The 20,149-nt window shown below is 40.2% G+C and overlaps 1 protein-coding gene across 3 annotated transcripts in view; it reads right to left on the minus strand.

The window, feature by feature from the left end:
* Window positions 1-14,551, minus strand: part of klc2 (kinesin light chain 2) — a 14,685-nt gene extending 134 nt beyond the window's left edge. The window contains exons 1-14 of one of the 3 annotated variants that reach the window (XR_006093356.1): window positions 13,592-13,912; window positions 10,074-10,319; window positions 9,650-9,992; window positions 7,040-7,256; window positions 6,754-6,943; window positions 6,478-6,651; window positions 6,303-6,402; window positions 5,580-5,629; window positions 5,268-5,335; window positions 4,799-4,907; window positions 4,340-4,492; window positions 3,915-4,039; window positions 3,412-3,469; window positions 3,039-3,194 (exon numbers count right to left, since the gene is read on the minus strand). Coding sequence is in view for 2 of the 3 variants with exons in the window: in XM_042400437.1 (XP_042256371.1) it covers window positions 3,111-3,194; window positions 3,412-3,469; window positions 3,915-4,039; window positions 4,340-4,492; window positions 4,799-4,907; window positions 5,268-5,335; window positions 5,580-5,629; window positions 6,303-6,402; window positions 6,478-6,651; window positions 6,754-6,943; window positions 7,040-7,256; window positions 9,650-9,992; window positions 10,074-10,301 (1,899 nt within the window). In the remaining variant the exon portion in view is untranslated. Of the gene's footprint in view, window positions 1-158; window positions 3,195-3,411; window positions 3,470-3,914; window positions 4,040-4,339; window positions 4,493-4,798; window positions 4,908-5,267; window positions 5,336-5,579; window positions 5,630-6,302; window positions 6,403-6,477; window positions 6,652-6,753; window positions 6,944-7,039; window positions 7,257-9,649; window positions 9,993-10,073; window positions 10,320-13,591; window positions 13,913-14,305 lie in introns of those variants that run through there. The other 2 variants (XM_042400437.1, XM_042400436.1) reach the window with 2 other exon arrangements.
* Between the last annotated feature and the right edge of the window lie 5,598 nt (window positions 14,552-20,149).

Genomic DNA, 20,149 nt, shown 5'->3' on the forward strand with positions numbered 1-20,149 from the left:
AGCTGTAATAAGGCAGCTTACGGTTAACACCCTCAGCCCCCACTGTGAAAATTTCACACACACACACGCCATGAAATGGTCAAAAACCATCTCAGAAGACGCTCGTAATGTATTTCCCGGAAAGCGATTATATTAATGAAAATGTACGAGACACACAATCAAGTTTGAAAAGTGGAATTTGTATTTATTGAACCTTTTGATAAAATACACATTAGGTTGGCCCCTTCACAATAAGATCCAGCAGAGTCCCCCGTACATATACACAAGACCCTCTTGCCCACAACATTAGATGCTTTGAGCTCCATAAATATTTGCACATCAAAAAAAAAAGACAAATATCTCATTAATCTTTGAAGCTTTGGATCAAAATTCTCCTTCGGGATAAATACTTAAAACCACAGTTTTTTATTTTTCTCTCAACTATTTGAAGCAAAATACTGTAGCGCGTTAATGGTCTGATATTTATAGAGCTCAAGATTATTCACACAAAGTCTGAGATGCATGAGATATCTTCCACAAGTAGGAACTTCTCACCCAGGATTGAATAAGTGACTGATTACTACAGTAAAGTATTGATTAGTATTGGTAATATTGTGTGTAGAGGAACCCACAGTCAGGAAAAAGGAGTTCTGGTTTTCTAGAGTTGTTTTTTTTTTTTTCCACTAACTTTATACACAACTACATGGTGTTGATACTGTGTGTGCGCCAGTGAAGGAATTTCCCGTCATTCCTGTGCGTTTTTTGTGTTTGTGTGAACAAGTGAGATACAGTGAACATACATATAAAGATCGTACACGGGTTATTCTGTACATTATTTGCTGCGAACGACATTTAAAGCACTTTTCCTCCCGAAGCGCTTTCATTCTTTCTTCTTAAAAACACCGACCGCTTCCTGCTTTGATGCACTTACTCCGCTCCATCTCTCCTTCATCTGTCTCTTCCTTCATGACCTCGCACATTCAGAAGCTGATAATAATAAGCACTTTTTAGATCATCTGTGTGACTTTAAAAAGGTAATTTCAAGAAGGGCGACTATTTAGACTCATAGTGATGGTGTTCATGTACCATCTTTGACAAGAACCTGCATCTTCCTCATTTTTGAAATCACACTCAATTTGTCCAGAATTCACCTTTTTTTTTTAATTTAGAGGAAAATGTGAAGAAAAAGTTACACAGACAGAAAAAAAAGGCATTTTCTTGACAATCTGATCACACAGTTGAGGATGTGATGTGACAACGTGTACATTCTGTGGACAGTTCTCTTAGGATCGGTCTCATTTTGGTGGAGTTTCGCTTCTAGCTTGCAAATACACACACAAAGAAAAAAATCACAACACAAAAAATCCAGTGTGAATGCCACCAGACCTCCCGACAATCAACATGAATTTTAAAACATTCAAAATAATCCCGTTTTCAGTAGCTTTAAGATTAAAAGCACAATCAAAAAACAAGGAAACGCTCCAGCACGACACGATTCACTGAAGACAGACGCTCATCAGTCAGATTTCTGTGAGTGATTACGACTGATGAAATCCGTCCATGTCAGCATTAAAAAAAAAAAAAAAAAAAAGGATTGTTTTGTAAACAATGATACATATTCAGCAAATGAGGGAAAAGTAAACAAATTCACAAGAAGAATCCCGTAAAATGAACGTAAACAAATAACAAAATCTGAATTTAGATCGTTCACCACATTTTTTTTAAATGAGGGTTGATTATACTTTCAATATCCTGATGTAATGATTGTAAATAGAAATTGATTTTTAAATATCTCTTTCACAGCGTGTTCTTTCAGCATCAGTCAGACTAATGGATGTTTATTAAAATCCTGAAGAAATAAGACTTTTTTTTTTAGCAGCAGAAGTAGGATGATGATTATAGTGTTTGATTTAACCTCCTGTAGTACCGTGTAGGTTCTATCTATTAGTGATTAAGATAATTTACTTTCAAATGAACTTTCTGGCCTTTTTTCATTCTGGCACAAGAAAGTTCATTCAAAAAACTAACAAAAAAAATAATAATTCCCAGCCTGACCGATGATAATCCAGTGAAAGCTTCAGTCTGCTCAGTAGATACCAAGAAAGGTGCCAGATATACAGTACCGTCACACTCAAAGTGCATTTTTTTTACAGTTTAGACTGAAGCCTTGATGGTCTGGTAGCTTAATCTGAATGTCAGCAGTGATTGAGGTACTAAATTTACCAGCATGATCATCTGATGTTTCTTTCCTTCCTTCCTTCACTCCTTCTCTTCACAAACTCCTTAGTTTTCCAGTCTCCTCCCCTTCGGATAAGAAGTATTTTTCCCCCCTCTTTAACCAACATTGTGTAAACACAAAAAAAAAAAAAAAAAAGAAAGAAAAAAAGTGCACTATATACAAAGAATGACATATCGAATAATTTAAAACCGTATATACATAAAAAACAAGGCAAAAAGTGAGGTTTAAATGGTTAGTGCTATCGTTTTTTTTCTGAAAATCCCCAAAAGATGTTTGATCTTTTTAATTTGTCTGCTTTCTATGTTAAAATCTAAACGGATCCCTCCCCCTCCCCCTCTCCTCCCCCCGTCTCTGATATGCGTACGATGGGTGGTCAGCATCGGCAAATACTTCATGCTACTGGTGAAAATATACAGAGTGCAACATTTAATCTGCTCTCTGAACTTAAACCGGAGTATATTTAGTTTGTCTGCACACGAGTGGAGCTCGAGGGGACTCGTCACGACGTGGATACGATGCTTTGCTACGGTGCCTATGAGCCGAAAAAAGCGTTTTGGGTGCAGACATTCAACTTTCTAATAAGCAACATGCTGATAAATGTGTATCTAAATATTCTCTTTTCTGTTCGATGGCAGCGGTTTGTACAGCGAAGCAGCAGCGAGACTGTGTGTGTCTTACAGGATGACGTTTAAGTGTGGTAATGCTTTTTTTTTTTTTTTTTTTTTCCCTTCCTCCTCCTCCTCAGTGTTCTTTAAAAAATATGCTGCAGGTGCAAGTGTTTGATCTCGCTTTGAGCTTTAAGTGTGTAGTTTGATCAAACCGAGCTGCGAACAGCCTCTCCTCGCCGGGCCACTCTTCTGTACTCCGCACCAGTCCCGCCTCCTGTTTCTGTCTAGCCAATCAGGGAGCTGCGTCTCGATAGGTCCACGTTGCTGGCGCTTAGTCCCCTGCAGTCTGACAGTCCGTTGTTGGCGTCCTTAAAAAAAAGAAAAATTATATGAACCCTGAGAAGAAGAGAAGAAACTGATATTTTTCTGACTTTTATGAAAACACACTCTTATTCAGTAATTTAAGAAGTTTTCAAAAAAAATAAACAACTATACTGCGGTATTATTTTACTAAACTGCATCCATTTCACATACTTCTACAGTATAGAAGTCATGTGCTGTGCTGCGGCGTGGTGTGATCTGTACCTGTGTGGTCTCCTCAGCGCTCTTATTGAGGAAGTTGAGGGAGCTCGCTCTCTTCATTCTGAACAGCAGAAAAAAAAACACACAATCATGCAATGAGTAAGCGCATCACATCCAGTACATCACACACGACTACTGCTGGAACAATTTGTTAAATTAGTAAAAACAGGAAATGATAAATTGTTATTTATCAAGCAAAAATGCAGAAGATTCGCTGGTTTCAGCTTCTCATATGTGAGAATTTGCTGCTGTTCTTTTCTTTTTTAAAAACACTGTAAATTTAACATCTTTGCATCTTGGACTGTTAGTCAAACAAAAAGGAACTTGTGATTTTATAGACTAAATGATAAAATCAATGAATGAAACAGAAAATCAAAATATAATCAGTTGTATTTGACTGTAAGAATATATATATGCATGCAAGCTCTCTTTCTCACACACACACACACACACACACACACACACACACACACACACACACACACGCACACAGAGAGTTATCTCACCCTGGGTTGCGTGGCTCTTGCGGTCCGCTACCCTGCAGCTTCTTCACCAGCATCTCGCTGCTCCTTCTCAGGGCGTCGCGGAGTTTCCCAAAAGAGCTGCTGCGATGCAGAGACCCGTTACCGTCCTGAGGAGAAACGGAGCGTAAAAAACAGAACGGTTGTTTAATGGAGACATCAAATATTAAAAAGAGAGATTTCCTGTGCGGGCTCGTCAGACTACAGAGACTTTGTTCACATGCTTTTGGTTGAACTGCAGCTACGGGGGGCATTTGCTATATTTATATCAAATAACTACACTGTTTATATATTTATATAACCTTGTGTGCAAGGTTGTGTTGTCCTCATATCGTGCTCTACGTGATTCAAGTGATGGAACTTATTAACACGTCCTTTACATTGAAATTAACCGACAACCGTGAACTGACCCCGTTCCACTCAGCGGAGTCGTCGCCCTCGCCCTCTCCCCGCTGTCCCCCCGATCCGTTCATTCCTTCCCTGCAGTGTCGTCTGTCGCTCCCTCCGGCGCTGCCGTCCTTCAGCAGCTCCACCACCTTACTCTGGTTTATGGCATCGATACCCTATGAGAGACGACAGAGAGAGACAGAAAGGACACACAAACAAAAAGAGAAAGAAAAACAAAGATTGGAGAGGAGTGATTTAAAGGATCGAGGGGGGGACAAAAAAAACCGTTACAGCCTTTTCACAATAGCTCACGCAGCATCTTAAAAGTTTTCTTTTTTAGCTTTGTGACTAATCGGTTTGGTGTAATTTACAGGCTGATAAATCACAGCTGAACTAATCAGGTTGCTTTACTGACTGAGCCGTTGAAAAGAACAGCAGTAATTCAACCGGTCCGTCCGCTGGTCGGAGTGTTTGTGTTGCACCTGTTTGCGTGACTTGCTGGCGCACTCCTCCAGCGTCTCTGCTGCCTCCAGTTTGCCCTGGCGACGGTACAAAGCTCCCAGGCTTTTGAGGGTTGTGTTCACTGTGGGACTGCAAAAACAAATGTTTTTTTTTATTGCTTGATGAATGTGTGTCACAGGATGTTTTCAGTAACAAGACAGGGTTTCTACAAAGTATCTAAGATAAGAGTTTTTACTGTCACATGGTCTAAATGTGAGAACCTTTTTAATTCCTGGAACAAAAAGAAGGAAATGGTGATTTTAATGTTGTAAGAGAGCAATGATTCTCCTCTAATAGTCCTCTCAGTGGCAGATGTAGGTTATATTTTGGCATATAAATGGTCAAACTTGTGTAAACTTGTAGAAGATTCTATGAAATAAATACCGTTCTAGGCCTTCTGATACCACTGAAACCCTACATGTTTACTGTGAATTCAAACGTCCGACTCACCTGTCCACCTTGCAGGCCTTATACCAGCTCCCATACTCTACATACGGGCCAGAGTCCTTGCGTTTATCCTGAGAGAGAGAGAGATACAGAGGAACAGAAGAAACAGAGAGAGAGAGATTGATGAGAAGAGGCAGAGAGCATGAGCCAAGGATGAAACATTACCCAATTACATAACCTATTAAAAATGTCCCTGTTGTCATTTGTATAGTCTGCTGTTCTCCGTCACTTTATTTCGCTGTCCGATCCATTTCCATAATAAGCCGTCTGTCTGCTGGCGGCATCAAAAGGAAAAGGTCAACCTTGATGACTGACCTTGCTCTCCTCTCGCTCCTCTGCGTGCATCCAGATTGGTTTGTTGTCGTCTGCAAAATGAAAAAAACGAAAGGAAAATCATTTTTAAATCTATTTAGAAATAAAAATATCTACTGTATATAAAGTGTGGATGAAAACACTGTAAAGCAGCAGGATGCCAACGAATTAGAAGAAAAAATACATGAATGAATTGGCCAGAAAAGAACGACAAGCCCTGGTTTGACTAAGATTTCAAAGTGAAGCTTCTCCGTACATGTAAACACGTGTGTGCTGCCTCTACTAAACAAACTCGTGCCCAATTCCTGCCAAGGTTCCTCTCTCGTGTCGGGCATGTGAGCTGTGTAAGGGTTTTGGTAGGCTTAGCAGCGACAGGAGAGGAAACATTAACATTAAGCCGCCTCGCACGCTTTCTGTAAAACAGAATAATCCTCCGACCTGCTGAGAGGACGCAGCGCGACGGCGGGGATCAGGGTGTGACCCAATCAAAAGCCTGAATCCCAAAAACACAGCAAATCATTTCATTTGTCAGACTGTAATTCTTTTTTTTTTTGCTGTGTATTTAACATGTGTTTGGACAGTATGAATGTTTGTATCTTTAATTATTCTTGACGGTAAATGGAATGAAAATTTTAATCCTTTTTTTAAATTTTTCTTCCTGACCTGCATACACAAACCTGTAATAAAGCTCCTCTGCCACCTCTTCCTCTTGTTGTCTCTACTTACTGTTGACAGATCCGAACTCCTTCTCGTGTGCCCTGGTCAGGATCTCTTTGTACAGAGCCTCGGCATCTTTGAACTTCCCCTGCTTCAGGTAGCATGTGGCCTGAGGAGAAGCAACAGTGGGTTAAACTGCTCTATTCATATAACGAAAATGTGCCGATTAAACTGTTGTTCCTACCAGATTATTTTTGGTCTTGGCGACGTTGGGGTCGTCGGCTCCCAGTTTGGTTTCGTAGATCACCAGGGCTCGTCTGTAGTAGTACTCCACCTCGTCGTACTTGCCCTGGTTCTGACACAGCAGGGCCAAGTTGTTGAGCTGCTTGGCGACATCTGGGTGAAACATCCCCAACACCTGGAGACGACAGGGAGGCGACGAACCTCAGATAAACCACACACACAAAAAAAACTGTATCAACATGTTCTACATTTTACATTTATAGCAGTGTGTTTATACCTTCTCTCTGATTTCCAGAGCTCTCTTACAGAGAGGTTCGGCCTCCTTGAACTTGCCCCTCTTGCCGTATAGAACAGCCAGGTTGTTGAGGGTTGCAGCCACAGCTGGGTGGTCCTTCCCCAGCGTCTTCTCTCTGATGGCCAGGGCGTCATTCAGAAGGTGAGCCGCTTCTTTGTACTTGTTCTGGTCCCTGACGGATAAAACACAACAGCGCTTGGTTAGAGAACGCTATCGTTTCGTTTAATTAGAAGCTAGTGGTGAAACGACATCCTCTCCTTTTCCCCACCTGTACACCAAGGCCAGGATGTTGAGCATGGTGGCTACGTCGGGATGGTCGTGTCCTGACGTCTTCTCCAGGTCCTCCAGGGCTTGTTTGCACAGGGGCACGGCTACCTCGTACCTTCCCTGGGAGGCGTATTGGATCACCAGGTTGTGGAGCGTCCTGAGGCGGGCCGGGATCTCGTAGCCTCCCTGCTGGGCCGCCACCTCTCCGCTGCGCTGGGCTGTGAGAAAAGGCACGAATGAGTTCACTATCTTCTATAACGTGCAGCCATATTCAGCAGGATTTAATAAATCATATGAGGTTATGCTGATATACCGAGATGTTTGTTTTCATGAAACACATGAAGCAGATATTAAAGCAGCTGGGAGTCGAGCAGCTTTGAGATCAGCTATTTCTCATTAATATTCAAATTTCAGAAAAAATTCAGAAGGAAGAAATCAATCAGAAACCCAAAAATAGTAAGTTTACTGTGACATTCAGCAGGAAATCCTCACATTTGAGGAGCTGACATTTACTAATATTTAGTTTTTTTTGCTTAAAAATGACATTTAAATCATTATTTATTAAAATAGGTTGATGCCAGATCCAAGCAGAACAAAAAGAGGAAAACATTTCTCAGACAAACCCGCCTCAGGGATCAGCATTCATCCAGCAGCACACGGTCGCCTGAAGAAATCCAGCTGCTTCTTTTAACAACTGCCTCTATTTCTGTATTATATTAATTTTTGAGTATCGATGTCTAGAAACTGGATGAAGTCTTTTAAAATCTCCTTACTCCTCTTTTCCATTCTGTCGTTCTGTTTGTTCTACCCCTCACCCCCCCCCAGCGCTAACAGGTGTCTCTGATTTATCTCTTCACCTTCCGAGCTTTTAAAGGGCTATTCTGCTCTTTCCTTCGCTCTCCCTCCTGCTACAAGCAACTTACAAAGCAAAACATGACAAAAATAAAGCTAAATGTATCATTAACAGTTATACAAAGTGATGATAGTGCTAACAAACTATTCAATAAATATATGACTATTACATATACACAGCGTTTAATGCTACATGTTACGTCTCAATATGTAAGAGACAAAACTCCAGAGGAGCATTTAAGAGTATTCAGTCGTTAATAATTGAAAAGGTTAGTACTGCAGCACTTACTGTCTGCTTAATGGCAATGAAAGCTGAACAAGCTCTACGCTGTAACGCCCTGGATAAGCAACCTTATAGTTTAAATCCATTTACAAACCCGTGCTTCTGTTTAGACAGCGAATTAAGCAAACCACAGCTTCAAATAGGGTTTTTGAAATCTATCTCATCTATACCACATTTGAGGGATAAACTGTGTAGCTTTGCTGCTTAAACAAGGAGCTACTTGTGTGAGGACGTAGAATAGTGAACGTGTGCCTCGGTGTTTAAATTGCTCTTACAGCTCCGGCTTCGGGGCAGCTGACGCCTGAACGTTTCTGCTACTGAAAGCCGTGATTGTGCCGAGTGATTATATTTGACATTCCGTAAGTTAAATAAAAGCGGGATTTATTCTGCTCCTGTGCAGGGTTTTCCATGGAGTTTTTTTTTTTTTGAGATAAAGGTGGCGAAGGCTGGAGAAGGTGCGTGGTGCGGCGTACATGGTTTATGCGCTGCACTTAAGTAAAAAAAAAGATCTGACAGACAAAAGTGTCCACAGGGATTTAAATGTTATACCAAGATGGAATAAAAAGATGAAAAATAAAGGTTGTGACAAATCTGCTTATCTCCCGAATCGATACTATCATGATATTTGGGTACCGATTCGATTCTTAATTAAAAACCGATTCACAGTTGAACGAATAGAAAAGGAGGCTTTATTATTATCCAGTTCACTGTGTGCCAAACCATTCACTGATGTCTTTATTCCACTGAAATACAACAACAAACATAACCAGCAGATAAGAGAAATGGTCTGCAGCGTTTCTATTTTAAACTGTTAAATGCATTAATTCATGAATTCATTAATTTGAAAGCATCTTACAGTCTCCTGCCTGTATGAGAATAATAAAGTGAGGGGGAGGCAGAGTGCTGTTGTTATTACTTTCATGTGATAATAGTCAAAAAAAAAAAAAGATTCTAGGTGTGACTATGAGGCAACACTGCTCCTTATATTTTTTGGGAAATACAGTATCTTTACATAAAAATGAGTTTTTGTTTATACAGGAAGTATAAATTCAAAACATGTGCACAGCCTTTCTTGTTTTTCTGTGTATTTATGACTTTGACTTGGATCACGGTTGGTCATTATTACTGAGGGAAAGGTCAACCGTGCAAAATGAGCACGCCTACCCAGAGAACCAATCATCTCTTCTTCCTGTGGTCCACCACCACACTGTTACTCTCCTCCAACATCAGACATCTAGACTTGTAAACTGGGAGCTAAATCATGTGTAGAGAACAGCTGCTTATTGTGTTGCTTTATTATTGAGTCCCAATATGACCATCATGCAAATCAGAGCAGCTTTCATTTGTGAATAAAATGACCTGTCATGTAAATATCTGCTGTGTGTGTGTGTGTGTGTGTATTTAGCATCTTGTTAGCATCTCTCAAAGCCCAGCTGAGTCCTGCTTTAGGTCTAATCACCGCTGCTGATGTCATACCTGGTCCCTGGTCATCGTCGTTGGGGAACAAGTCATCCAGACTGTCCTTTGAAGTATCCCCTCCTCCGCTCCCGCCGCCGCCGCCGCCTCCGGCGCTCTGGTTCTTCTCCTCCGAGGGCGAGACGTCGTCGTCGAACTTCTTGATCTGGTTCATGAACTCCAGGTGTTTCTTCTCCTCCTCCAGCTGGGCCACGCTCTGCTCGCTGCGTTGCAGCTTGTGCTGCGTTCCCGCCAGCTCGTCCCGCAGCCACTGGTTCTCCTGGCAGAGCCGGCGCACCTGAGCGCGCAGCTTCTGCTTCTCCGACTCCACGGCGCTCAGGTGGCTCGACAGGGCGATGATCACCTAGGGGAAATTAAAACATTTATTAGCTAAATGTTTAAAGATATCATTTGCCTATGTTGTTAGCTCATTTAAGACTCTAACCTGAGCCTCTCCCAGGCCGAGCTCGATGGCCTCCAGACTCTTGCGGAGCAGCCCGGACTTCTCCTGGGCGGCTGGTGGCTGGGTGCAGTCCAGCAGGGAGTTGAGGAGCTGGGCGTGCTCGCCACGCAGCGTCTCCAGGCCCTGCATGACGGCCTTAGTGTTGAGGACGATCTCATCCTGACTCAGTCGCTCCAGAGCTTCTTCACGTGGATACACCATGGTGGACATTGCCTGGCTTCATTCACACTGCGGGATCAGGGGAGAAAAAAAAAAAAAGAGAAAAATATAAGAGGAGAGGGAGGATTTTTTTTCTCCCCCCACTCACCACATTCTCTTCATCATGAGAATATTGTAGGAGGTGTTTATGCTGACATCATCTTTTCCGTGTGCTATCCCTCTCGAGATTCACGCGATTTACACACGAGCTGTTCAGTGCGACCACATCCTTTATCTGCTGGCCACTGAGGTCAACTCGAGGTGGGCGAGACAAAGAGCAAAGCAGATGAGATACGAGAAGAAGAGAAGAGAGGTCACACGAGTGGAGGAGGAGAGAAAAAGAGAATGGAAACAGGAAACAATTAAAATGAGGAGGGAGGATATAAAGAGATACTCGAGGAGAGGAAGGTCAAAAAGGAGAGCAAAGAAGAAAACATAGATCAAATATGTTCATAAAAATGAACCCTGTCAAAGCCGAGAAGTTAATACTTGTTGTTTTAATATAAAACTCTCCTGGGCAGCATTCATATCCAATATTTCCTTGTTAAATGTGCTGTAGAGACAGTTTCATTATCCACCTGAGCACACATAATAAACACCAGTCATATAGTCTGTGCCATAAACAACTAGGAAAAGCTAAATGAGGAGCACAAAACTGGCAACAGGATGAAGTTAATGTTCCTGAGACACGTTAACTGCATGATGGCGTATTTAAATATCATTACAGAATATACGTTGTTGTTGTTGCGTAACAGATTTCACTCAGATCTCCGTTTTTGTCCGTTTTTTTCTCTAAAATTTCAAATAGGTCAAAGGCCGAATAATAGTTTCCCATTTCACCGTTGCATAACATTCCCCTCGGGTCGGGGTTAGATGAGATTGAAAGTGATAAGGACTGTGTGAGAGTGTGTGTGTGTGTGTGAGAACTACAGTATATGTATAGTTTAAACCCCTTTTTAGATTACAAGAGGATTCATCCGAGCTCGAAAGTGACGCAGCAGCTGCCAGTGACCAGTAAAGCCAATTAAAATGAGACGCCATCGTTTGACAGATCCGCCACTACGAGAGCAGAAAGAGAGAGAGTGAGAGAGAGAGAGAGAGAGAGAGAGAGGGGGGGGGGGGGGGGCAGAGTGACTAAAGCAAATATCACAGGAGCATCAAAAGTAGAGCTGGACTGACTCATCTGCGTGGAAAATATTATCTGCTGATTTGAGCTCGTCACAGATGCATCTGCGTACGAGTCGGCTGTTAAATAACAAGAAAGTGCAGTAGTGAAGTGTGAAAGATACGAGTGAGGACGTTAGTTTGGCACAAAAATATCTTATAACTAGAAAATGTCCTGAAATCAGTACATATCTTAATCGTAAACTTCTGTATCACAATGTTTTTGTCTCAGTACCTGAATATTTATCATCTAATTGGAGCAACAACTAGACTAATTATTATTTTCATTATCAATTAATCGGTTTATAAAAGGTTCCAGAGCCCAAAGTCACGTCTTCAAATTAGAGCTGCAACGTTTAGTTGATTAATCAATAACAAAATTAATCGCCAACTATTTTGATAATCAATTAATCATTTTGAGTGATTTCTTTTAGAAAAATAAAAGTCAAAATTCACTGATTTGATTTGTGGACTGTTGGTCAGAACAAAACAAGCCTTTTCTGGACTTTAATCAACATTTTTTTAACCATTTTCAGAGATTTAATAGACCAAAATGACTAATTGAAAAAATAATTAACAGATTAATTGATGATGAAAATAATCGTTAGTTGCAGCCCTACTGAAAAATTGCTTGTTTTGTCCATCAAATAGTTCAAAACCCAGATGTTTGAACAAACGGTGACAAAAATCTAACAAAAGCAGCAAATCCTCACAACTGAGAGGCTGAAACAGGCAAAATATATGAAAAAAAAAGAGAAAAATATTGGTTGATTGATTTCTGTCACCTTTATTCACCACCAATCAACTAATGATTCCAGCACATATGATAATATTTTGATTAAGACTACTGATACTCTCAGGGGGACACTCATTCTAAGGAGTAGGTGGCGTCTAAAATAAAAGCATTAGTCATCATGACATGATCATGAGTAATGATGACCAAATGGGTCTTGAAGTGTTCACTGTTTACTTCTATCACCTTAATCTCTCAGGTAAATCCAGACAGTTCTCTCACATATACTATATATATATATATATATATAAAAAAAACATAATATTCAGTCTTTAGGAGAAGACAACATTCAAGCTGTATCTTATTATATTTAGATGACCTAAAAGCCAGTCAACATCTAGAAACTTCCATATCAGAGTATCAGTATACATCTAACAGTGTGAGAGGAGAGATCTGACTCAGTAAATTGTCATTTTATCCTGAGCCTGAAGGTCTAAATATTGACCAGCTGTAAATGAAGCCGTTGCAGTGGCAGCAGGAGGACACAGAAGCCGATTGTGCAACATCGTGACTTTCTCTCTTTTCCTGCTTTGATGGTTGAGGTGCACCTGTTCTCCTTTCCCACTCCCTCCCTCCCTCCTCTCATCTCTCTTTCTCTCTCTCTCTCACCCATCCTCCTCCTCCTCTCCCCCTCCCATCCGCCTCATGCACTGACTGCAATGCACCAATATCCACCACTTCCCTTCAAATCCACCGTTTCCAAACGCAGAAAGGGGAAAGCGGTGAAACCTGCAATAATATCCTCCTTAAATGCACGTTATCACGTACGCATTTATCTTTAATTGGGACTATTTTAGCTCACATATAAACCATAATCTACCGGCGGATGGTTGAGGCCTGAGGCCGGGGAGGGGAGGCAACGTTTGGCTTGGCAGCAGATCAATCAAGGTGACCGACAGTAGAGAGCAGTGATCAAAAAAGGACAAAGCTTTAGCAGATGATTGTAATAATCCAATTACATAGCTGCTAATCTGAGAAATTTATAGGTTTTCTTGGCCAGGTTTCGACACGTAGCGTTGAACTGTTTGTAAACAGTGCAGGCCCGACCACCAAGATATTACACAATATACACCGATGCATATTATGTTAAGCTACTGTACAGTATTTACAGTGTGCGCAGATAAGAACATAATAGATACAGCTCAAAAATGATGTTTAATAAGTAAAAACATTAGCGAACGCGTCTGACACATTTAACGAACCTCGCCGTGGATGTAACGTCAATTTGACAGCTTGATAAAAAAATATGCCGACATATTACCATCATACGTGATTAATCAATGTCTCCTTAAAGTATATACATGCGGCTTCATTGTGATATTAAGGTTATTAATTTGGGTTTTACCTTCATCGAAGACAAGTGCGATGCTTTCTGTCCCCCGAACAAAGCAGCAGGACAATGTTGTGATGCTCCAGACAGACCTGCGTCAAGTTACCTGATACTGAACAAACTACTTCCGGAGAGGAACACCAAAGTAGCGCGATGATTAGGATGCTAAGCTATCAAAAGCACGACAATGCAGGTTGTCAGTGAAGAGAAAAATATACTATTAAATTAAAACAAAAGTATCTTATTTCCAAAAGGTGCTTTAGTAGAGCAACGTTGTCATACATTAGTAAATAGCCGTTATAGCTAAATTAACGTTAGCTCTTGTTTGGAGGAAGTTGAATTCTGTATCCTAGAAACCGTTAGCTATTTTTTTCCTAGGATGGCGAAGGCATGACCCGCCCTTCTCTGCTTCTGATTGGCTAGTACTCGTTGCCTTCGCTGGTTAGATTTAGGAATGAGGAATGGGATTGGTTACTGTTAGGGCGAGAATATCAGGGTAAACCAATCAGAGGCAGAGTAGGGCGAGTCATGACTTCGCCATCCTAGGACAAAAAAAAAATCACCAACCGTTACCTGTGGTGTTGACCACAACACGGCACGGCAAAACAGAATTAGTTGACACACCACTGAGTTAAGTTTAATGCGATTACAGTTAAAGTTTTAGTCTGTGCAGTGAATTAACTTGTTAGCTAGCGTTAACTGCCGCTTTCTCTTTCACCCTCAACTTACCCAGACTGTCACTTGACGATGAGGGACAGCAAGAAAAGCTGGATTTGTCCACAGTGTTTGGCTGTTACTAACCGGCCATCCCCGCAGAAACTTTAATTCAGTGAAGAGGTGATGCTATAGTGGATGTAACCTCAAGTGTGACAGCTGACAGAAATAAACTGGATGTGCCAAGTTGCCAGAGTCCACAGCCAAAGATTTACTGAAATCTCAAGATGAGTCACGCTGGTCAATTTTCAAGCGGGGCGGGAAATCATGTCGCGCATGCGTAGGGTTGAGGTTCGGCACCTAGAAAACATAAAGTAAGGTGGATACATTATCTTAGGTTTGCTCTTATAGATTGGGTTTAATTACTCTTTCTAAAAAACTGAAACCGTTTTTTGTCCATGTTTAAGCTAAATGGCTGTCTGCCACTCTCATAGACATTACATGTAAAACACCCTGTTATTTAAACAAAGATTTGCATGCAGCAACTCCATAAATACAGCAACCATGAACCTATTACAGAGTGCAAATGGTTAAAACTACTGGGATATGTTGTTGTTAAGCAGTGTATAGCCTACTTTTGTAGCACCATGCTCCAAATTCTTCCAAATTAAACGACAAAATACGTGCATTGATTCAGGCAGGATGATGTTTTCTGCCAGAATCAAACATTACAGGATGAAAAATGATTGCTCAGACAACAAACCACCTGCCTGTGACCTACAGGTCCATGCAGGTACACTACCATCAAAATAATGATAATTAATCAATTTCAGAACATATCAATACATCAGAGAAGAAATGGGAAGAAAAAACAAAAAATTAATCAAGGAAGAACTTGTAGCATAGCTGCTCAAAATACCTTGAAGATCACTGAAGTACTTTATCAAGGATACCAAGTAGAATAAAACTTGAATGTATTGTTTTGTGGTTGTTCATTGACTGGAACCTCAAAGATAGCCGTCCAAGTCAAGACTGTTACTGATAAAGCTCAAATAAATCTCAATCTGTACAACACGACACCCTCTATTACACCCTTGATTTGGCCTCAAGCTTGCCCAATAAACAGATAGGTCTTCATTTTTTCAAATAGGAGCATGTTATTGCATGTTTAGAAAGATAGTGACGTGTCTTCAAAGTAATATTTACACTAGCTCTAGGATCTTACTCAAACCTTTATCTAGAGATTGATAGCTGGTGAATTTGGCAATAAAACAAGATGAAGGTCTTTACTGATTTCCAGTCTAGAAAAACAGCAACAGGTGGAGGTGAAGTATCTTGCTTCTCTGGTGCTCTTTGTATTCTGATGTCAGCAGCAGCCCTCATCTAAAGAGGCTGTTAGAGGAGCAGAGAGGGCAGCAGTGCAGGAAGAGGCCCCTTATGAGCCACTGACCTCTTTCACAAAGATCATCTGCACTGTTTATTTACACTGTCACTCTCTATTTTCCCCTCTGGCTATGCACTATTACTCACAGAACTGAAAATGATTCAGTTGATTTTTACCAACAGCAAACACTGTAGTCATTTTCTATATACTATCCCTTTATTAGTGGCACATTTATACATAAGATATTTAATTTCCAGTGGTATTTGCAAGGTAGTTTGTTTTTCTCCTGCATGATTCGTTAATGGAATTCAAAGCTTTATGGGGAATATCTTTTAATTCAGAATTTCTATCACAGATTTTGAAGCCTATATGTTTTTCTGTAAGGGTTATTCGACCCGCATTTACTTGTTTTATTCGTCTTTGCAACCTTGTTTATTCCACACTAAGACTTTATTTACAACTGTATTTTTTTTAACTATATAGTTTGCAATCTTACCACCATTTTTGTTAGTGTAAAGGTTTTAAAAGTGCAAAAATGTGCAAAAGCAAAGAGACACAGGTATACAAATCAGGAATATTTTTATTTTAAAAAACAAATGAAACAATGAACACTTCCACTTTTCATCCCACATCTGTTTGATTGACAAACGTAATCATGAAAAAGCAGTACTACAAAACATGTCAAATTAAGAAAAAAAAAAAAAAAGAACAACAAAAAATAACTAGAATACAATATAACAAGTACTATCTGATATGTACAAGCATTATAGTTTGTTATTATAATTATTGTTATAGGCAAAAGGCAAAAAAGCTGAAGACTGCTGCAGAAAAACGATGGCATGTGCAAAATACTCTCCACAAGTCCACAAGCTTAGGACGCTCTGCTGCGAGCAGAGCCTTGTCAGGCAGAAATCTACTGCTTTTATAGGCAAATCCCGTTCCCATGAGGACAGATGGCAAATTTACAAGCTGTTGGGGGGGTGGAGGGGGTGAGGGACAATATCTTTTCAGATAATTTTCAGAAAGCTAAGCTTGTGGAAGCCTGGTGAAGAAGACTCTCTCATCAGAAAAGGACATTTTTCTGAGGACGGTGGAGAGAAAAGACACTGCTGATCACTGACAGAGATTATTGATGGACCAAACAGCTCCTAATCTCTAACCACGACTAGTCAAGGACAGAGGAACCATCGGTACACCGACACAAACACAGGTCGACATAGGTACAGAGGTACAGGTAAAACACACAGGAACAAGTTCAAGACTTTACATGTAGAACAACCAGCGTTTTCAAAGAGACTCTAGGAAAACATGTAAAGTGTAAGAATGAGAGGGGGGAAATGTTTTTTTTAGGTGGCAAAGACGAGAAAAACAGCAAAACGTGGCTGTGATGGAAAAGCATTCAATTCCTCCAAACATTGAAATGACGACTTTAGAACAAGGATCACTTTGTTGTTAATGTATTTTTAGTTATCAGCACCCAAAATAAAACCCCACAACTACACATTTACAGCTTTTATCACTCTTTTTTTTCGATACAATCACAATTTCTTCACATTTTTTTTGTTTTGGCATGATTTTGTTTCTAATGCCTCTCTATCAGTGGAATATCTCCAATTGCAGTTCAATCCGTGAGCAGGAAACCCAACCTTTGACCTCCCTGTGGAGGCTGCAAGTGAAAGAGGCATCGATAACCTTTTATACAATTTAGGAGAACTTTAGATTCACATCTTTGCAATAATTAGACTAACAACACTACAAGGCAAAGAGCATTTGGAGTTAGTAAAGGTTGTTGTCTAACAGCACACACAAGATCATTGACCCCCACCATGGTTAAACTTTACAAGAGTTTCATTCCTGTACATTTTGGGAAGATTTTTCTTGTTGAAATCCATTAGTCAAATTTAAAAACACAGTAACCTTTTATAAAGCATACATAAAAAAAATCTATAAGTTGTCACTAATAACTTTATTAATGGTTAAGATACTTAACAGATCAGTAACAAGTACCTAAAATAAATAGTTTTGGGTTGCCAGGTTGTGATTCCAGATTTTAGGCTCATGTACAGCAGTGGTTCCCAACCCTCGGCTATGGACTGGTACTGGGTCTTGGAAAATTTGCTACAGGGCCACAGAGAAACAAAAAAGCTGAATAATAATTACATAACTTGAATTTTTTACAGATTTTTTTGCCCACTTGGGGGGAGGGGAAGCAAGCTGTGAACAAAACATTGACTTTTAAGCTAACATGGCGAACATGTTAGCAACCACTTGCTAATTTACACATTCAACAGACACGGAGCAACATTAGCACTCATTTAGATTCCTGTTTCTGTCCGCCTGTTGAATTAAAGTCCAATTTTCACTCTCCTTTTAGCTCTGTTTTGTTCTCCAACTCCTGTGGCAAATATCTGGCTCTTAAACCACTAAATGCTCCACCATCTTCACCTTAGCTAGCTGCTAACTTAGTCTATCTGCTGTTTGGTGTTGGGCAGGTAGTGTGCAGTGGATTTTAAAGACCTTTCCGTTGAGAACAGCTGACACATGTGGCTGAAAATGAGGTTGATGATGCCAATTTAGCAACTTTTTTGGGCAAACTTGATTTTTTTTTTGTCAAAACACACAGTTTACAAGAGGAAGTTTATTCCACGGTCTCCTCTAATATCATTAGAGATAGATTTAGATGCATACTGAGGAGACAATAGCAGAAATGGCTAATGTCTGTTTGACTTCATTGTCTTTATTTAATTTTTTTTAAATCTTAGTAATATGTAGTTATGTTATGGCGTCACATATATGCAGATTAGTGCGCGGCATCATCTGACAACATCTAGCAACTTTTTGAGCAGGATTTAGCTACTTTAACCTAAAGTTCCCCTAAAACCAAAACAATGAGCTGAAAGACGCTAAAACGCTCCGCAGAGGTGAGGAGAACTGCAGAGTTGTGTGATACATCTCTGCAAGTTCATCACTACGAGCTACCTCTTTCACATTACACATAGTCATTTGACCCATTGTTGAGGATGTAAGCTAAACGAAGGGAGCCTTCACTGAAATTTGGGCTCACAACTTGGCAACACAAACTTTCCATTTGTGCATTGTAGCAGCTCAATGCGGAACATTAATCGATTTTTAAATGATTTATTAACATTAATAAAGTAATAAGTGGCAACTTATAAATCCTTTTCAAGTATGGGTTATTTTAGTGGTACCAAAATGTACTATTTTCTTAGAAAAGTCTTAAGCTTTAGTTAGCTTTCATAACAGTAAATGTTGTACTTTCTTAGTGCAAGTGCAAGTTTCAAATGTATTTAATTTTGGAATGAAACTTCCTGTCCTCAGGTCGGATTATGTGACCTCTAAGTCAAACTACAGTACATTAACGCTCATTGACATCCAGGAATAACGAAAGCCAGCCTCTGCATGGAGGCTATCGGTCAGTCAGTCTGTCAAGCCCTTAACTGGTTGTCAGCAACACAAGTGAAAAGAACTGCAGGTTTTCAAAAAGGGGGCTGCGATCAAGAGGTCCACCGGCTCGGCTGTTTGTTTTCTGTTGTTTACACAGAAAAGTTGAAGAAAAGTAACCAAGCTCACTGTCTGTCAACTGTCCATGCAGAGAAAACAACTGCAGCGGAGTCATTTCTAAAAATTTGAAGCGAACTGTCTTGTTTTTAGGCCAAATAACACCGACTGATTAAATTACAGACACGTTTCCTCTCGGAGAATGTTTCCACTCGTGCCTTAAAAATCAGTCGTTCACAAAGATGCGAGACAGCTCTAAACTAAATTCAATACATTCAAAACATTTGGAAGTACTTAAAATGAATCAACACCCAACCGAGCGTTTGTTCAGCGGCGACGGACGAGCTGTTAACCAAACAGAGAGCGAACAAACAAGCGAGCCTTCGGGGGGGGGGGTGAAACCTCGTGTTTCGAGACGTGCTGCTGACATCACAACTGTAACACTGTAATATCGACACAGGAAAAAAAAAAAAAAAAGAACTTTCTAATCTATTTCTCAAACAAAAATAATCTAGCATTTAAATCAAGACGTTGGCATTAACACTATTTTCTTCTAAAAACTATTTTGCTAATACTTCACTGGAGATGGAGAGAGTTACGATGTAGGCGACACAAGGTAGAGCTACACACGCCTGGTGAGCTTTGCACTTTTTTTTTTTTAAAAAACAGCTTTTAGAACAATTATTATAAACCGCTATTGACAGTACATTCTTAATTTTACACCAAAGTTTAATTCCAATCAAATTCTTTCGATAAAACTGAATTAATTTTGTGATTTTGTTTGTTTTCAAGGTGTTTAGTGGTGGAAAAAAAAACAACAAAAAAAAAACATCTGCATTCGCCTTGTGCCAGGCTACAAAGTAAACAAGACGACCACTGCGGCTTTTACAGCCCTAATCTGATCATCGATGATATTGATAATGTCCACATCATCAACACACAGTGCCAACACACACACACACACACACACACACATACACACCAATTGCATGCCCTCTGTCACATGGTAGAAAAAC

Source organism: Thunnus maccoyii, chromosome 22 (assembly GCF_910596095.1).
Source record: "Thunnus maccoyii chromosome 22, fThuMac1.1, whole genome shotgun sequence".
In the NCBI taxonomy this organism is placed as follows: domain Eukaryota; kingdom Metazoa; phylum Chordata; class Actinopteri; order Scombriformes; family Scombridae; genus Thunnus; species Thunnus maccoyii.